Genomic DNA, 18,633 nt, shown 5'->3' with positions numbered 1-18,633 from the left:
AGTCACAATTCTTGGGTTTCACTCACGTGATCAACAGCCATGTTTCTCAACGAAAACAAAAGAAGACGTTAGCATAATAATAGCTGTCAATTTCCCGGAGGATTGGATCGGGACACCAACATGGCCGCCATTTCATTGTTTGAGTACCCCAACATGGCGGCCGTGACGTCATGTAGAGTCCAAGTATTGGACCTTCCTTCTGCATGAATTTTTTTTTCTTTACCTTCTTCTTTGCGCGAATTTTTTTTCTTGGCATTTTCCCTTGCATGAATTTTTTTTTGGTTTTTTTCCCCCATCCCCCCTCCCCCCCCCCCCCCCATCACTTTTCTAGTGGTCCGTCCCTTAACGTTTTCGAAGAACTGACACATCTCCTCTGATTTGCTGGAAAAATCGGAGTCATCATTACATAGACGTCGAAGGCTAAGACATTGAGAATAAGGAATGGAGTTCTTGACATGTGATGGATGTGACGATGAATACAACAAATAACTGTGAGAATCTGTAGGTTTGTAGTGCACACTGGCACTGGTACATAATGACGCGTGGCGACTGATCATGCGTAAAAATTAAAAAGACCGGTTTGACAAGTTGAAACTGGACTTACTCATACAACTGCATTTGTTTTGGATGAGCGGTAATCAAAGAAAGTCGAAGCGGATGGCAGAGTCCCTTCCTCTTCCCGACTTCTAGAGAGATCGAAGGGCCTCTGCTCGCAAGTACCATCTCACAGGGCAAATTACGTACATAATTTTATAATTCTCCCGGTATTGTTAGAGAAAGTATTGAACATGTTCATGAGTGAATTAGATGATTCACTCTTGATATGTTTAAATACTATCGAAGAAACTTGTTTACTGGTTTACATTGGAATCAATGCCGTTAACAACTGTTCAGTAAATAAGGCACTAATTTACATCAGCTACCATAAATGATCTAGTAAATGCCCGGGGAATTTATGAAATGTTTGTGGTGTACGGGTGGCGTCAAATAGATATGAGGCGTTTATTAGAGAGGGGTGTTTATTTTAAGTTAAATGTAAAAACTAGAAAATCCAAATAGTTCTATATCAACGTGGCGACAACAGTAAGTTGTCTGTGAAAAAGAGTTAAGCTTAAAATTCAAAAGAATTTTTTATCTTGAACGAGGCAACAAGGGCCAATTTGTATCCGCAAAAAATAAGCGGCCATTTTGGAATAAGGTGTATAGAGAAGGGTGTTGATAGGAGGAGTTTATAAGAGAGGGGACTTTTATTAGATGTTTATTAGCTGTTTATTAGATGCTGCCATGGCAACACTCGCGTTTCTAGTCCCCTCTGCAGTAACAACCAATATCACCATTCTTCATGGACTTGAAAAGGTCTTTAAGTAAGCAAAAGATATTTTTTACCTCATAGGCACTTTAAGCTAACCTTAATGAAATCGGGCAAACGTCGAATAGTTTTGGTTTACAAAACCGTTTTTCGCTCCATCCGAGATGAGCAATCCGAGTTGATCCTGTCCTGCCTTTTGTTCTTGTGAACAACTACTTAATTAATCGTTGGATCAAGGAATGTGGACTTAAGACTTCGGACCTACGGAATTGAACTGGATATGAACGCAGGTATGAGATGACAACGGCAAACTGAGCATAAATCATACTAAACAGCAAAACAACTATCGAACGTGCTGACCAACATACCGTAAATCCTCTATTAAGCTCCTCGGGGGGGCTTTTTTTCATTCAAGCACGTATGTGGGGTGGGCTTATACAAATTATTCAGTTTAATTTAGCGAAGTGCATTACCGGTACCAGAAAGAAAAGAATGAAAAAGACTGAGTTACGGTTGCCAGTTTCCTCTTTTGGACCAGGGCAATGACTGTCTAATAGGAGATTCGAGTGATATTATACGCATTGTACAAGTTATTTACAACATTTGTATTCCCTGGCGGGAAACAAATCCGAACTTCCAGCAAGTGAGTAAACCATACCGGATCAGTCTACTTTCGCGATTAATTAACACAGTACATCATTTATTGATTTGGTTATGAAGAGTATGGGGGATGGTAGGAAGGGTGGGGGGGGGGGGGGGGCTTAAAAGGGAGGTGGGGGCTTAATAGTTCTTCCTCTAAAAAGGGGGGCAGGGGGGCTTAATGGAGGATTTCCGGTATTATAACAGAAAAAAAAAACGGACTCCGGACTTAGTGTGAACTTTACAGGAAATTGGCTGAAGTGTAAGCTATTCATAGCCTCTTGTTTGGCTGTAAGCAGACGTTGGTAGTATTTGTCATAAAAGCTACTGTTAGTAGCACAATAGACAAGGTCTTGCGTGCGAGCCAGGATAGTTGATGCGTTTATGCTGGTCGAATTGAAGCCGAGGCCCAGCAAGAGTCTAATCTACCCTTTCGCCCATAAAATGCTGAAATATGTGCGAAGGGAAATGTCCCAGTAAGAGAGGCCGAGGGAAAAAAATATTCGCGTTTTAAGTTGTGAAGCGTTTCCAGATGTAAGCGAAACATAGACTTCGTCTTAAATCAACATTAAAAAATTTAAGCCTTTACTTCTCTGCTTTTAATATCTTTAAAGTCTTAAAAGGGGTCGAACTATGCCTGCATATCTACTATATGCTTGTAGTAGCATCGCTGGCTACCTCTCGGATGAGATCGCACGAATTTAGTGGCCTGGTATGAGGACTGCACGAGAAGGCACAAGAAACAGCCGGTATTATGTCTCCACCTTGGTAGCCAGGCGTGAAAATCTTTTCTCCGATTTGTTTTTTTTTTAGGAAATAGTGAGCAACAAAAACCGTAAGCTTGTCCCCCACTCCTTCCCAATTGCAAATAACAAGTCAGTGACTTCTGCTACGCAAGAAGCGTCTTTTAACTCCCCCGTATCTGTGTATGCAGAACGTACAGATATGGGAACTCCTTTATTGCCTATGTCACCTCCCTTGATATTGGTGCATATCCTTATGTATATTTATTATTATAGTTGATCTCTAGTAAATTTCATAAATTTCTGCATGTTTTTTATCTGTTATTTATCACGTAATTCAGTCGACCGACTGCTTGATGTTTTACTTAATTAACGACATCTCTCTCTCTTCGTCCTCACTTACACGAAGTTCCTACTACGAAAGGTGGGGAAAAAGGATGCAAAAAAGTCCCACGTTTACGATTTTGCTAGGAACCATTTGCTTTTTGAAAGCGCAACTGAGAAAACGCAAAGTACGCCCCTAAGCATACGGAAAAGAGGGCTATTATCGTTCCCAGACGCCGCATCTCTTTAGGTAAGCGCGGAGAACGAGGATATCAGGCTGGCTCCGCGAATCCGGCGTTTATGTCAAGAATCTGAATCAGAAAAAAAGATATGTTTTGATATACACATTCGTTATTTAATTTTATACGGAGTGAAAATATACGGTCTCAAAATTTGTTCATTGGTATATAAGGAGAAAGGCATCAATGACACAACAAGATTTCTTCTCTAAATTAACGATTATCGTTAATTCGTAATTTGCTTTAAACTACTATTATCGTTAATTTAGGATACTGTGGCCCAGGACTTGTGGTAGCACAGAAAATAAGGTAAAAAATCATATCCGTGGATTGGATTTGAACCCGGAGTTTCTACTCTAAAGGAACCGCTTTTTCCGCTTCACCACTGCAGATCAAGACACCGCACTCTCCCATAGAATATCACTGCTGAAGAGTAATTAGGCCTTAGCTAGATTAATAATTTAGGTCTAAGCTTTAATTTTAAAATGTTTAGCTTTGTCGTGAAGTTTGGAAACCGACCTTTTGCAGTGCTGAACATTGTTTGTTGCGGAGTGATAATACAGCATTATCAAACAATGTTTAAAATATTGTCCCTGAGCAGGTAGCAGTGTGCTGGTCAAGTGGTTAGGTGACGGGTTAATCAACATTCCCAGGTTCGATTTCCATGTCCATAAACTTGGGTTATCTTTTAAAAATATGACAGTTTCCCACACTTCATATCAAGCTTTCAGTCTTCTACATTGACGATAACAGTAAATTCAGAGAAACTTCTTTTAAAAATATGACTGTTTCCCACCATTCATATCAAGCTTTCAGTCTCCTAAATTGACGATGACATTAAATTCGGAGAAAATTACGAATTAACGATAATCGTTAATTCAAGGTAGAGAATGGGTTACAATGACATCAGGTAGTGAGACATGGTTACTCAGCGATGCTGCGGCTCGGCTGCAAAGCTAGTAAACTAGCGAGCCAGGGAAAGATTGAACGATTCATCGTTGATCTCCCTCTACAAGACAGGAAGAAGTAAGAAAACAAGAGTGGCAGGCATCGGCATGGCAAGGAGCCTAAAAATTGCAGTCAAGCTATGTCACGCGTGACCAGTGCCCCACAAGACTGAAATGAACATTCAAATTCCTCTTCCGAGCTTCCGAGATTTGAATGGAATCTTGAAAATTTTTCTGAAAGTTGCCAAAAAATGGACAATAACTGAACAATAATAATTCATCAAACCCTTGAAATAAGTTTCACTTTGCAAGTAACGTTTATGTTATAATAGAACGAAAGTCCAGAGCTAACTATTTTCGATAAAAAAGACTTTTAAAACTTACATTTGAAACTTGGATTTAAGTATTTTAATTGACAAGAGCAGTGGCTGCAAATGTCATCTGACTATTTTAAACTATTAGTCTTAGTTTTAATCACTTCTGTAGTTTTATTCTAAGAGGCAGGCTTCTTATACACTAAATAACTATTATTTTTACTTTATCTTGTGCCGGCATAGTCTTGATGATTGTAACTTGTTTTACGTGTCCCCAATTACCAGCAATGCTAAACCTTTGTTGACACATAAATAACGTTATTCGTTCATACATCTAAGGAAATATCCACGGAATTCAGAATCTCGAGAGCCAATTTGGCACGCAGATTTGAACTCTCAGTTCAAGTTTCAAAACAACTGGTCACACCTGACATAGCTTGACCGTAATGGATAGGTCACAGTCACAGAGCACGAGTAACGGACCTTTAGGGCGACAAAGTGGAACTCAGGAAAAAAAAAGAAAAGATCAAGGAAAGGCCCAGAACAAAATGATTTAATGAATCACTGCAGCTTTGTAGGTTCAGCCAGGAATCGAACGGAAAGAGACAGAGATTTTCGGAAGAACGGTAAAAAGGGGTTCCTCTTCAGAAAGCGAATCCCTGACGATGCCGATGACAATGATGACATAGCGGAGTAAGCAGTTAGAACTCCGCAATGATTTGGAACAATTTTATGTTAAAACGAGCCCGCTTCAATGTAATTTACTTTTCTAGTCATAATCATATATATTTTGAACCTGTAGACTTGCAAAATGAAAACAAGATTGCAAAAAATTGATGGTCTGATTAAAGTCGATCTTGTCCGAAAAGCGAACTTGCTTCGTCGACAATAGAAGACAGATTCTCCGAAGCCATTGTACCGCTAAGCAGCATCGAACCGAGGTCTGTTGAGCTATCGACAATCAGTGGTCTTCCAGACAACGCATGTGTGACATGAGAGGAAAGCGGAGGTAGGGAGTCCAGTGAAAGAGTATCGTCTACACAGCTGAACATGTTATGAGGCAAACTAAGCATAGCACTCATATCTCTTTCGGGTTGAAACGAGCTTTCGGAGTAGTATTCGTTGTCACTTAACTTTTGCGTCGGTCGCACAAACGATGGCGGAGAATAAGACTGAGATAAAATCGAGCCTTCACTCGGGCACGTGTCAACAGAAGAGGCAAGACTGACGTCATTTGTAACATCAAAGCAGTTTGAATCCTTCGTGGCTTCATTCCCGGAACGTGTTTCGTCAATCTCCTGTGAATTCGTGTTCGAGGTGACGCTAAATCTGTTTTCACCAATAGAGCGTTTTGCGGCAGGAAGAGGTTTGTTCTTTGTCTTGGTTTTAGTAGCGAAAGATTTCTTTAACTTTTTCTGTTGCTTCTCGTGTTCTCTGCAAGGGAGATGTTTTCTAAGACAAACTTTTTGGTTAAAGGTCCTTTGGCAGGTGTCGCATTTGAATGGTTTGCTGTCTGAGTGAATTATCTTGTGTTGCTTAAAGTGATCTGGCCTCTTGAAGGCTTTTCCACAAACCTAAAAAGAGAAAGAAATCACTTGCATCAGCAAGAATTTTATTTGACCGTCCTTACACTAAATATCCTAAACCATTTGATTCTAAGGTACGTGCCCTTTTCGATCCCAGAGCCCTCAGTTTCTTCATCGACGACGTGACCAAAAGAAACGAATAGCTCTCGGGACGAGAATGCAGGGCGCGCAGAACTGTCACAAAAATACGATGCATTATCTCTGAAGCCGTATATTTTAACCCCTAAATCATTATATACCGCCAGTCAGGATACGAACCAATCCGTGACTTGAGAGCACACAATACTGGTAACTCTTGAAAATGACAAGTGGAGAGTGTCAAAACAAGGTTGGGTCCATTGCAGACAGCTAGCAGCAGTTCTTACCTCACAAACAAAAGGTTTATCGCTTGAATGCGAAATAACATGCATCTTGAGGCCGTACGACTTGGCGAACATCTTGCCACAGATGTGACACTTGTGTTGACGGATGCCAGTATGTTTGGTGGTGTGAGTCCGGAGACTGGAGCAGTGCGTGAAAGCAGCATCACAGTATTCACACTTGTACGGTTTTTCGCCCGTATGACGCCTCCGGTGCTCTTTCAGAGAACCTATAAACAAATGTGAATAAGACGATACAATCAATAAGAGAAATCGAACAGAGCGATCTTACACGCCACATCGAAAAAAAAACACTTCTTGGTAATGGTTGGTAATGCATGAGTTATGACTTTTAGAATATATGAAATTTCATATATTTAGCTGCGGAATAGAATGAAATGAAGGTTGGAGAGACCATCGCAGTTAGTTGAGCAACTAAAGCAGTTGCACAGGAAGCCCAAACAATCCACGCCTGAACGGCATTCGAATCCATGACGGCGCGATTGCACTGCACTTGCTCTACCATTATGTTACGTTTTACGGGATAAAACACGAGCTCGTGTTATTTGACCAGCTCCCAGATCAATTAAAGCACTGAGTAGCTCAAGCCAGCACTTTATTTCAGGTTTAGCCTCCACAAGTTCGACAAGAATTTTTTTCAAAACTAATTTCATATCGAAACTTCAGTTCAGTTGATTTTTTTTTTATCACACTCATCTACAATATAGGCTCGATTGACCGGTCAACACTCATGGCCATCCCTCAAACTGACATTTTCCTTATTATTCAACTTACACGACGTAGAATCTACTTCAAAGACACAAATATTTCAAAAACGCAGAGAAGATTCAGAATAGACGAGGCAGAGAGTCGAAGTCGGATCGATGGCTTCTCGTTACAATTTCGGATATCCACCAGACAAACGACACAAGCTCCCAGAAAATCGAATGTTTTAAGAGCATTGACATATCAGGTGAAGCTATGATCCTCGCAGTTATGGACGCATGCGTAGGAGAAGCATGAAGGCGAGGATCATAGCTTTACTAGTAAGATTTCATATCCGCACTTCATTTCGTTCATTAGTATTGACATAGTGGTACCCAGCAAAACAACTGAAAGCTATTAAACCGTTTTCAAAGTGGTTTTTAGACAAAAACTGTAGAAAGGACTGTCACCTCTCCCGGATAACCAGGGAGATTCCAGATTTTGGACCGAGTATCCTGATATCAAGATTACGATCTGTAAATCTCCCGATTAATCGCCGACGTTTGTCCTTTCTAGTGAGAATCGACTTTAACAACAATAAAATTTAAAATACTTTGTGTTTTTTTGAGTTATTTTAACATCGATAATAACAAAATTCAAACGTTAATTTTCCTCATAAACTCAGAAAACACGTTCTTGCAAGCCTTGTTATTGACTGATTGGAATTTGAGTAATGTGATTGGTCCGAAATAAAACAATCAAATCAAATGTTACAAAGTCAATGACATCTTTTTCGCGCGCTTTTTGACTTTTGCCTAGGTTGTGTGACAGTGTACTTTCTTTTTGCGTAAAAGACGCAATATGACTTCACCAGAAACGGCGTCAACAATGTGACGTCATCTATCATCCAATCCCATCCCTTTCAATTCTCAATATTTTACGAGTTTGGGGGTTGACAGCCCTTAGCCTTAGAAACGCTATTTCTTCTTATTCTGCCTGTTTTCATTCTTTTTACAGCGGTAAGCTTGTTATATTAAGAATGGATATTGCGTTGTGTAATTGTAACGAAATGTCTCATGTCATTTTGAGGCGTGCCCGTGCGGGTTAACGCGATTGACCAGTCGTTTTGTGCGCCAGCGTTCCTCCACGCACACCACGGATCACTGGTGCAGCCAATTGTATTTTCCACCAATTAGAAAGTCGCCTGCCTGCCAAGTACAGAATACAGTTGGCTGAATACAAAATACAATTGCGACGGGTGCTACGTCACAGACAAACGACGCGGACAGTGATCCAGTAGCCTCCCACGCAGACGTCCTTAGGGTTTCGTCACGCATTTCGTGGGGGAGGAAATGCGTGACGAAACCCTAAGGACGTCTGCGTGGGAGGCTAGTGATCCAGCCGTTCGTTGGGAGGAGGATGTTAATCGCACTCCCAAAATGGCTGCAAATCGAGCCTATATACAATATTGCCGCTCAAGGAACTTTCTTCTCCATTTGAATCTCGCGCCGAACTGCCAAAATAAGGGGGCTGTCATGTGCAATGGCCTTGATAACAGACAAATCTCAATTCTTTCAGGTGCGCTCCGACTTTGTCTTGAACTGGCCGGGCTTGATCACATTGTTGGGCCAAACATTTCCCTCCAAAATCGTCCTTTGGCTTATCACGAAAATAACGATTGATTACGAGTCGATACCGCCCACTGCAGAACTTTTCTAGCTTTTTAGAGCATGAGAAGGCTGAGGGAACTCTTTTACTCGAAGAACTGCGTAAGAAGCATCTAACAGTAAAGAGAGTCTGAGAGAAGTTTTCAGTTGCTCATACACGAGGCTATAGAATATAACTCTTATAAATGAAGACCTGAACTAAACTGTAAATAAGTTCGAGAGTCACTCAAGATGGTAAATGTTGGTGTTTTCTAACTTACCGGTTTTAAATAAGCCACTCATTTACCAGTTCTTTACATAATTATTATAAATGTTATCTCGTTAAAAAACGAAACAGGACTGAGATGGTTATCAACAAAGGCTCACCATTGTAGTTGAGACGACAAAGAGAGACCCTGGGAACGAGGTTGGATTCCAAAAGGACGCAAATTCAGTGACAAAACATAGTATTATCAAAATTATATGAGGCGGATCAACATTGACTGATGTTGGACGGATCTACTATGCGAAGGAAATGCGGTGAATCTTGTCAAATAAAATGAAAGACATACATTTTGAACTATGGGATGTAAAGACCCTAAGTTGGACTGGCCGTGGCATTCGAAAGCAATTTTAGCAGTTGCAACGGAAGCCTAAAAAAATTCAGGCATGAAAGGGTTTATTATTAAGCTGCACTGCTCTCCTATCTGAGCCATCTCGGGCCATCTGGGACCCGGTCAATTGCAAATTCGTACAATGTCGACCCCGAACGAGATAAATGAATTATTGCGAAATATATGAAAGACATAAATATTTTTGGATGTACTCACGTTGACGAGCAAACATCCTGTGGCAAATATCGCATTCAAATTCCTTGATTCCAGTATGGACCACGGAGTGTCTCTTTAAATAGGCCTTTTGGGTGAAGACTGCATCACATTCAGGGCATTTATGGGATCGCTCTTTCGGCTTTTTAGAGTGAAGAAGTTTGTGTTTCTCCAGGGAACTGATTGTCAGACAAATCTGATGACACTCGTCACAGCGGTACAGCTTGCAACAGTCTATGAAGCAACAGTTGAACAACTTTACAACTTCATCACTGGCCATACCTTTGTGACTTTGTAACTGTTGTGACCATTATGTTCTTTCACGTTCACAAGAATTAATATACAATATATATATTGAGACGTAACTGCAGAATACCCTGCCATTTTGAAGCCGCACCTCTGAAGAGGCTGGATACGGCGATACGCAGTGTAAAATACCACTCATCCCCTAGTAATGTTCTAAGGATATTCTGAAGTGGATACACGGATACGCAATGGAAAATAAAAACGAGGCATATCACATGCTTGTTTCTTCTTTTCATAGTGATTCATATTTTCTCAATAAAATTTTTGTAGCCTTTGCTCTGTCTGGTTCATGGCTGTATCACATGCTTGTTTTTGTGTCTTGATGGGCCAACGAAGAAGTAGTTAAGGTATACTTCAAAAGGTCATTCATTCCCGGTGTCTAGCTTTGAAGCGGAAGGGTATTCTGCAGTTCACAGACACAAGCATAGGCACAAGCAATGTACGCAGACTCAATGAAATAAATGTATTTATTATATAAACACCAGTGAAATACTAAGTGAGCTTTCGCGCGAAAACATATCTTCACACGTGAAAAGATTACTGTTGCTATGATTACATACAAAAATCGTGCCTTTCGATGCCTTTCGTGAAATGATTTAGTATTCCACTGGTGTTAATATAATAAATAGAATATTACATGGCCGCTTGGAGATATAGAGAATATTTCATGGAAAGTGCGGGCGTACGGTATTTACGCACGAGTTGTTGACGTATCAGAAACTTTACATGTGGTATTGTGTTTATTGTATACATACTGATAAAGTCTTGTTTATCGTCTTTAATGACAAACCACGACAAAACTCTGTTACACGACTTCAAGTCAAAAACTCATGCAAAGATTATAACATAGGCTTAACTTTGTGCCAGAAATTTGACATTAAAGCAAGCAAAGAATGTGAAAATATTATTTCAAATGTCCCTCAATACTTGAAACAAGGCATCTTAAACTTGAAGGCTCATAATCCTCTCCGTCTTTACGTTTCACAGAACGAATAAAGTCCGAAAGGTGCTTGTTTAATTCTGCGGCCTCTATCTTTTGCACTTCTCAACCGTCGCTATTTCCGTTCCTCAAACGTTTTCAGCAATTTCACATCTCGTTTCGTTTTCTCTTTCGTGTTCTTGTTTTCGAGACTTTCCACGTAATCCTCGACCGAAGTATCGTGATCAACAAACGTTTTCTCGTTCATGTTTTTAAGCTTCGACACTTGTGAAGGCTTAAAACTTCTCAAACAAGCGAAACACTGCCAGCTGAATTACATGTAACTCAAACGGGCACAACATTAGTTTATCTAGATGTGCCCCGCTCCTCTCCTTCAATGTACCATGTAAAATAATTTAAGTGTTGTAATTTGTATTGTGTGTTTATTTATTTTTTAATCTATATCTTCTTAATTATGTATTATTTAGGGATTGGGGGAACAAATAAAAATAAATAAATAAATAAAAATAAATGCAAATCACCTTGTTACGGCTCACACGTCAAAAAACATGATGCGCGGCACCTGATTGGACGTATCGTTTTCCTCACACGTGGAAAAAGCGATACGCGATATTTGATTGGTTGTTGGGTTCTTAGACCAGCTTGTGATGTTGCTTGTGAACCGAATTTATTTCGCGCCAGTGGGTAAATCTCAGTATGTATCTAAATTTCTCTTCTCGTGTTGAAAAATATTTCAATCGTTCGCTGCGCTCCGTCGTGAAATATCTTTCAACACTCGAAGAGAAATGTTGTATTTCCGCGCGGCCCTGTAATATCGTCTATATATTTGAAGTGCGAGTTATAGACAAAAGAGAGGAGTGATCCTCGCATTCATCTGAACAATTTAAGGACGTTCGCGCGAAAATTTTTCAACATTGATTTTTTTCTGAAACTTTAACCACTGTAAGATAATGAGTTAGTTATGTCAGAAATGTAAAAAAAATGGGGGGTCACCGACTTCGTTTTGGAGAGAACATGCCCGGAAAAACACCCAAAATGTGACAAAATCGGGCTTCGTTAGCGAATAAGGCCAGTGTCTGTAAACCCAAATATATTGGAATTAAATCTTTGAAGTGAAATCTTCTCTGCCAAATATTGTTTAAGTGGACTTATAAAGTGAATTTAGTCAACTGGTGAGGTTCCTTAAAGATCAAGTTCGCATTTAGCGACCACAGTTTCACGCGCCTTGCAGCCGCAAGATGGCAGGATTTGATGTCCCGTGAGCAGAAATCTTGAATTTTTTTTAACTTCCCACATTGATTTTTTGTTCATTTTTGGACAACGTGGAGATAATTGTAAATAAAATCCGTTTCTGGAAAGAAAAATAGGGGTCACCGAACGTCCAAGACCGTTAAATCCAGGCAAAGCTATAGCAATGCCCTTTTACCCTATCATTTCTCATTTTATTACTTAGCGCGCGCGCTCGTGTATGACGTGGCGTGTGCATTTGCGTGCGCAGTAAGGATGCGCAGAAACAATTGGCGCGAACGTCCTTAAGCAATAAAACTGTCTCTTATAGACACCCGAAAACTTCAGTTGCCTTCAACAGGATTCAAACCCACGGCCTGTATGATGCAGGTGCAATGCTCTACCAATTGACCTATAAAGTCACTCAGTTGGGAGCAGGTCAATATGTTCCCGTGAAAGGACTCGAATAATGAAATAAAAATTATTTGAAGTGCGGGTTATAGACGAAACAGAGAAGTAATCAGTGGAGTGCGGATCATTGGTGACACTAATTAGGATGAAAGACTCTGATGAACAACACGTTAATATATCTGTGTATGTTGCTTGGGCTTTCTGCTTACATTACTAATAAAAACAAGCATTTACGAAGCAAAGACTTACGGGACTACAGGAGCCGCGGAGTATGTTTGAAAGTGGGGCGGGGGGGGGGGGGGGGTGAGTGTAAGGGGAAGGAGGAGAGGTGTAGGAGTGTAGGAGGAAACAACAACATAGGGAAAGAGTGGGGGAGGGGGGTTCCCTCTCGGAGGCCCCTGGACTAGAGCCAAACCGGTGTCATGACAATCACCTCTGCTTCCAACCTCTGCCATCATATGAGCGCTGAGTATTCCATGTTACATGTACAAAATTAATATTACCTGGTCTTGACTCAAAGTGTTTCCTCAATTCATCCCAATGAGAGAACCTCATTCCACAACCCTTGCAACCACAGCAGAACTTAGGAATATTCTTGCCACTGGCTGAAAAAATTGAGACAGCATATGGTTTACATTTTATGCCCCGAGACCCAGAGGTAGCTCGCGCCTTTGGGCCTTTGGTGCTTGCAAGGTACCTTGCGGCGCCAAAAATATCATGTCCGGTGCTTTCAGAGATACGTCCGCTATTTTACAAACATTTTGAAAACCTTGAAAACATAGTAATTGATCGTTTGATTTACATGTAACCCACTGACTCCTGGGAGTGATTACATCGCAATATCACATAAATGTACACTGTTACATGTATGGAAACTTCAAGTCCAGTTGACATTTTACAAGTTCAATACCGTGGTATTCAATACCCTGGTTCTTACATGCCGGTATGTGGCTTTTACTAGTATCTTTACTAATGAATTCCTTTCAACACTTACTGCATAATGACTGGGTGGCAGTTGATGATTGCTCAGTTTGACCATTCTCATCATTCACGTCAGGATCCTCTATTCCTGCATCAATGGTAAATGTAGGGCCAACTTGAGGGAGATCTTTGGATGCCTAAAGAAGGATAAGAAACAAAGCTCTTTTTGGCTACCTGCTCTATGCACCAGGGAGAAGACCATTGGTGTAATGGGCAAAGGCAAGCCTGCAAATAATTTTTTGCTATAAGCCTGTCATATGTCAGGCCAGGGGCAAGGTTTGACCTGACATGGAGCCATATAGTTGGACACAAGTGGAATGCGTGTGCCAGATCACTTTATAAATTGCCCGGCGTCTTGTTTTTATTTTTTTAAAATTTTGAAAACGTTTTCAAATGGTTCGATCTTTTGCAATATCTGTAGCCGTTGGAAGCCAAAACATGGTAGCCTGCTATTTGATTGACAGGAAAATCCTTATATTTCGTGATTTAACGTCAGACCTAAAAGTATTTATGCTCTAGCATGATCGGAATCACGTGCAATGTCTTCTGAAGTACAGGAAGACACCACTGTTGCTATTCAAATTACTCTTCAGTCGCTTTCGGAGGAATTTTAAAAGAATCTATCCATGGGTAAATAACTGCTTTTCTCCACAAGACGAAGTATTAATAAAGAATCAAAATAGCCGCAGGTGATGGTCACGCGTGACACGGTTTGGGCAAATGGGAACTAGAGAGGTGGTTTATACATTTGTCTTAAGTTTACAACATTTCAAGCTGTTAACTTCTTTTACTGTGCGGTTTCGAATTTGTTTTTTGTTGCGTGACAATGAAAACGATCTAAACATACGCGCACTGCCCAATGCTGTTTTGACGATATTGCTGCTTTTGTTTTGCCATTCAATTCTATGATGTTGCTTTTTTTTTTGTCATTCTAGTTGAACAAAATACAATGTACAAATCCTGAAATGTTTCAGCTGTTGTTTGTACATACGCAATAACGTTAACTTTTCTAATTTAGTAGTCGCAAAATCTTATCAGTCCGATGCATAAAAACACAAGCAACATGCATTTGTGGAACAATACCCTTGTTGATTCCACAGTACATTGTAGTGTTATTTAATCAGTGTAAATGAGTTTTCGGGAATTTTGAAATCCGAATTGCATGAATATGGGCAGGAGTGTTTACATTTTCGGCGTAGCGCTACAAGTAAGATGATGTGAAAAGCAAGCTGCAAATGTAAACAAATCAAAATGAAACTTAGCCACTTAGCCATTATGCATTACGGCCATATATTCAAAGGCCACCTTTGCATTTGGCTATCTTGAGTGAAAATAATTCGCATTGTAACAGAAGACCCCGGTCAGACTGATTTGTTGGCCAGTGAAAACCTCAAATTTACCAGACAAATGTCCGATGACCGGCGCTTATTTGCAGGCTTGCAAAGGTAAATACATTTTAAATGGAACTATGAGCATTTTTCTCTAATAAGACAATTAAGTTGCTGACATTTTCTCATGGAAGCTCTATGTGAGGTAAAACTAATGCACTTTCCTAAATTATTTCTGAAGGCTAGAATAGGGGAGAGTCCGCAGGAAGACTCCTATCATGCTATAAACATTCTTGTACAACGCTGGAGCTGTCCTTCCTGATATTGAAAGACAGAACTTCCCTCCACTGTAGCTCTCATTTTCACTACTTGGCATTATTCCACCAAGAAGTTCTTAAAATTGCTATCCAAGAAGCACTGTTACAGTGTATCGTTATTACGATTTCTTTACCATTTCCTTCTGTTGCCCTTGTTTTTTTCTCTTAGGTTTTCTCTTCTGATGTGAAAATTCCTCATCACTGCCACTTGAATCTTCTGGTATGTATGATGAGTCGGACAACTCATCAACCTCATCGTCGCCATCACCATCATCGTCATCATCATAATCGTCATCTTCACCTTCATCGTCATCTTCATTTTCATCTTCATGATTGTGATCCTCATCGATATAATTGTCCACAACAGTACATTCTGACACGTTATCAAAAACAAAACAAAAAAGAGTGAAGGGCTTTCCACTGTATCAACACCAACTGAAAGAACCTTATTGACCACAAATTCATCAGAATTACGGTAACCAGCAAAGGCCTCAAAAGTGAATTGTGCTTTCATCTCTTTCTTTGCTTTGACCACAAATACTCAACTCTTGAATTAGCCTGAGCACTATAATGAACAATGACATTGTATAATTTATTGTTTGTAAATCAAGGAGGATGTTACACTGTACCTCACAAGGTCAAAGGGACAGGTAAATGTAGAGAAATGTAGAGGCATACAACACCCTCACAGGTATATAAAATGAGTAAGCATTTGGCCAATTTCTCGTCCATATGGAAGTGGGACACTACAACAGTACAGAGTGCAAGAAATGTAAAGAGTGTGCAAAAAGCCCCGGGTTTACAAATTGTCTCACCTGCCTTGTGGCAATCTTTAATGTGCCGAGTGATGTCATCATACATCACAAAACAAAAAGGACATGATGACAACACCTCTCGATCAACATCTCTTATGATGGGAACATGGTTTACAAATGCATCTACATCAATATCCAAATCTTTTTCTGGTCCAATAGGGTTTTCCTCAACTTCTGAAAGTCTCCATTTAGACTTATCCTTTTTCTTGTTGGTTGATGAAGCATTCTTATTTTTGATTAAAGTTCTTCTTGGCACTTTTTGGTTTTGTTTATTACTTTGTGCTTTTCCCTTTCTGTTCTCTCTCCATCTTAGTTGCAGTAAAACTTTATCATTTTTCTGCTCTGCACTTCGCACATGACCATCTTCATCTGATGACCCATCCTCTGAGTCTGACCTTGATGACACTTCTTTGTAGACCCTCTTCACTCCATTTCTTTTCCTTTGCTTTCTAGTTTAACATAACAGAGTGAATCAGAAATTAAAACAAATCCATTGTTATTAATTTTATTATGTAACACGATTTTCTTTACAGAATTCAGAATTCTGCTTTGTTTACAATGTAAATAAAATTCTTTGTAGAAATTTGGTTGTCAAGCAGAAATGATTCTCAACATCTAGTAGTTAATACCATCAAATTATGACTTCCAATTATTTAAAGGGGACATAGTTGAGTGGACATACAATGATTGTAGATGCTGTTAACCCAGTCACACCAAGACTGCTCCCAGTTGACGAGTAAAATCATCTTGCATTAGACAAAGTAAAATCAATAAGACTCATTCTCATGTGGACAAGTGTTAATTTATTAGAGAGGCTAAGCATGACGTTTACGGCCAACAGCAAACGGGAAATGGCAGGCTCCTGCTTATCGTAAAAAAGTGAAAATTCTTTCAGTTTAACTTGTCTCCGTCCTTTGAGAAGTTGCTTGATATCTGGAGCTAACAGGACACAAATGAGCTAATATTATGCGATTTACATTTGATTTACATTTTTGGCAAAACCCTAATTTCACTCCACGTTTGCCATTTGGCATGAACGTCATGCTTAACCTCTCTATTATTGCAGGGGTTTCAATAAGCACCGACGGCCGACGAAAAGCGTCGGCTGCATCGATCAGAGAAGTCGGCTACTTTTTACCCTACAATGAATTAATTGAAGGATTCCGTCAAACCTGAAGTAAAATTAATTTTTGATCGACTTGAATGTACCTTTTTTAATCTCAATTTCAAAATAATTATCAGATTTGATATTGCCATCTTTGAGCTACAGTGCACGGCTATAACTTTTTGCGCATTTTTGCCTAGACCAACTGTCACATTTTTTACGTAATTCAATTACGTTTAGTTACGTCCCCAAACATATCAAGACGTTTAATGTAAAACAGGTCGTTATTGAGTAATCGTTGCATCAAGACTTGTTTTCCAAAAACAGTAAATTTTTCGTTAGTTTCATTGGTTAAGCCTTCTCATTTGTTCAGATTAAAATGACATTATTCTTATTGTTCGACAGAACTGATTTCTCATGTTGAGAAATGTTGAAATTCGCGCGTAAGAGGTTTGCCGTTCCCGGCAGCTTGAAATTGGTAGTAATGACGACATGAAGTTGTCGAAACATCATAATTATAACGTTAAAAATTGTTAATTTTCCTTTTGAAATGGTTTTCCAAATCTTTCTTCGCTGGAAATTATCAAAAGAATGCGCTTAATTGCACACTCAGTGTCTCTGTTGATTAGAAATCTTCCTTCATCTTCAGTGCTGGAAATCACATTTCAGAGCTTCCATATTTCACAATTGTCTGGGGGAGCATGCCCCCAGACCCCCCTAGACGAAGGGGCCTAACGGCCCCTTCTTGATACAGTCGGCTACTAGACTCAAACCAGCTGCCTACTTCAAATTTTATTGAAACCCCTGATTATTGTAATTGAAATGTTTAAGTCTATCAAATTTAAGATCTCTTTCAGCTTGAATAATACAGTAACTGGCTTTAGGGAAGCAAATTCTACAAGAAAAAAAAAGGATCATACCTTTTAACTACTAAAACTTCAGAGGTGAGGTTATCTTCACCATCTTCATCCTATAAGAAAAGCAAAATAAACTTACAATGTACAACTGTATATCAAAATTTCATTTACTTGAACTGCAGACTGGACATGAAATGAACGTTAGAAAGATCACTGCAGTTAGAAAGGCTATCTAAGCAGTTGCAAGCAAGCAAAAAAATCTAGGATTGTTTGCAACTACATGTAGCTTCAAGCCTGGATTTTTTGGGGTTAAGTTGCTTTTCTAACCACTTTGATTGCATGTTACAATGTACCTTGGGAGGCAGGCTGGCTGGGTAGTCAGGATTCTAGACAATTTTAAATTAATGGAGACATTCTATTTATGGGTAAAATCACCAGATGTTGGAAAGAGAATATAATAATAAGTGTCACCCTTTGGGGTTGAAGGGATAAATCCAAAGTTCCCAGGTTCTAGTCCAGCTCTGACTACCAACTGGAGTTGTCCTGGATAATCCCTGACATACATGGCTTTGCTTGTAAATAGCCGTCCAACTGGTCTACTGAACCTTCCAATTGCGGATTGTTAACATGTTCCTTCCTGAGAGTGAGACTTATAGACAACTTTACTCGTAAATATTCACCGCTTTAAGGGGTGAATGGGCTAACATT

General features: G+C 39.7%; 1 protein-coding gene across 1 annotated transcript in view; it reads right to left on the bottom strand.

Moving 5' to 3' along the window:
- Positions 1–2,894: 2,894 nt before the first annotated feature.
- Positions 2,895–18,633, bottom strand: part of LOC138045796 (uncharacterized) — a 17,182-nt gene continuing 1,443 nt past the window's right edge. The window contains exons 3-10 of the mRNA XM_068892421.1: positions 17,989–18,038; positions 15,964–16,412; positions 15,283–15,521; positions 13,517–13,640; positions 13,026–13,127; positions 9,642–9,872; positions 6,467–6,690; positions 2,895–6,089 (exon numbers count right to left, since the gene is read on the bottom strand). Of these exons, the coding sequence (XP_068748522.1) occupies positions 5,361–6,089; positions 6,467–6,690; positions 9,642–9,872; positions 13,026–13,127; positions 13,517–13,640; positions 15,283–15,521; positions 15,964–16,412; positions 17,989–18,038 (2,148 nt within the window). The 3' untranslated portion in view covers positions 2,895–5,360. The remainder of the gene's footprint in view (positions 6,090–6,466; positions 6,691–9,641; positions 9,873–13,025; positions 13,128–13,516; positions 13,641–15,282; positions 15,522–15,963; positions 16,413–17,988; positions 18,039–18,633) is intronic.

Source organism: Montipora capricornis, chromosome 4, assembly GCF_036669925.1.
Source record: "Montipora capricornis isolate CH-2021 chromosome 4, ASM3666992v2, whole genome shotgun sequence".
NCBI classification, from domain to species: domain Eukaryota; kingdom Metazoa; phylum Cnidaria; class Anthozoa; order Scleractinia; family Acroporidae; genus Montipora; species Montipora capricornis.
This window is presented reverse-complemented; position numbering and strand designations above follow the sequence as displayed.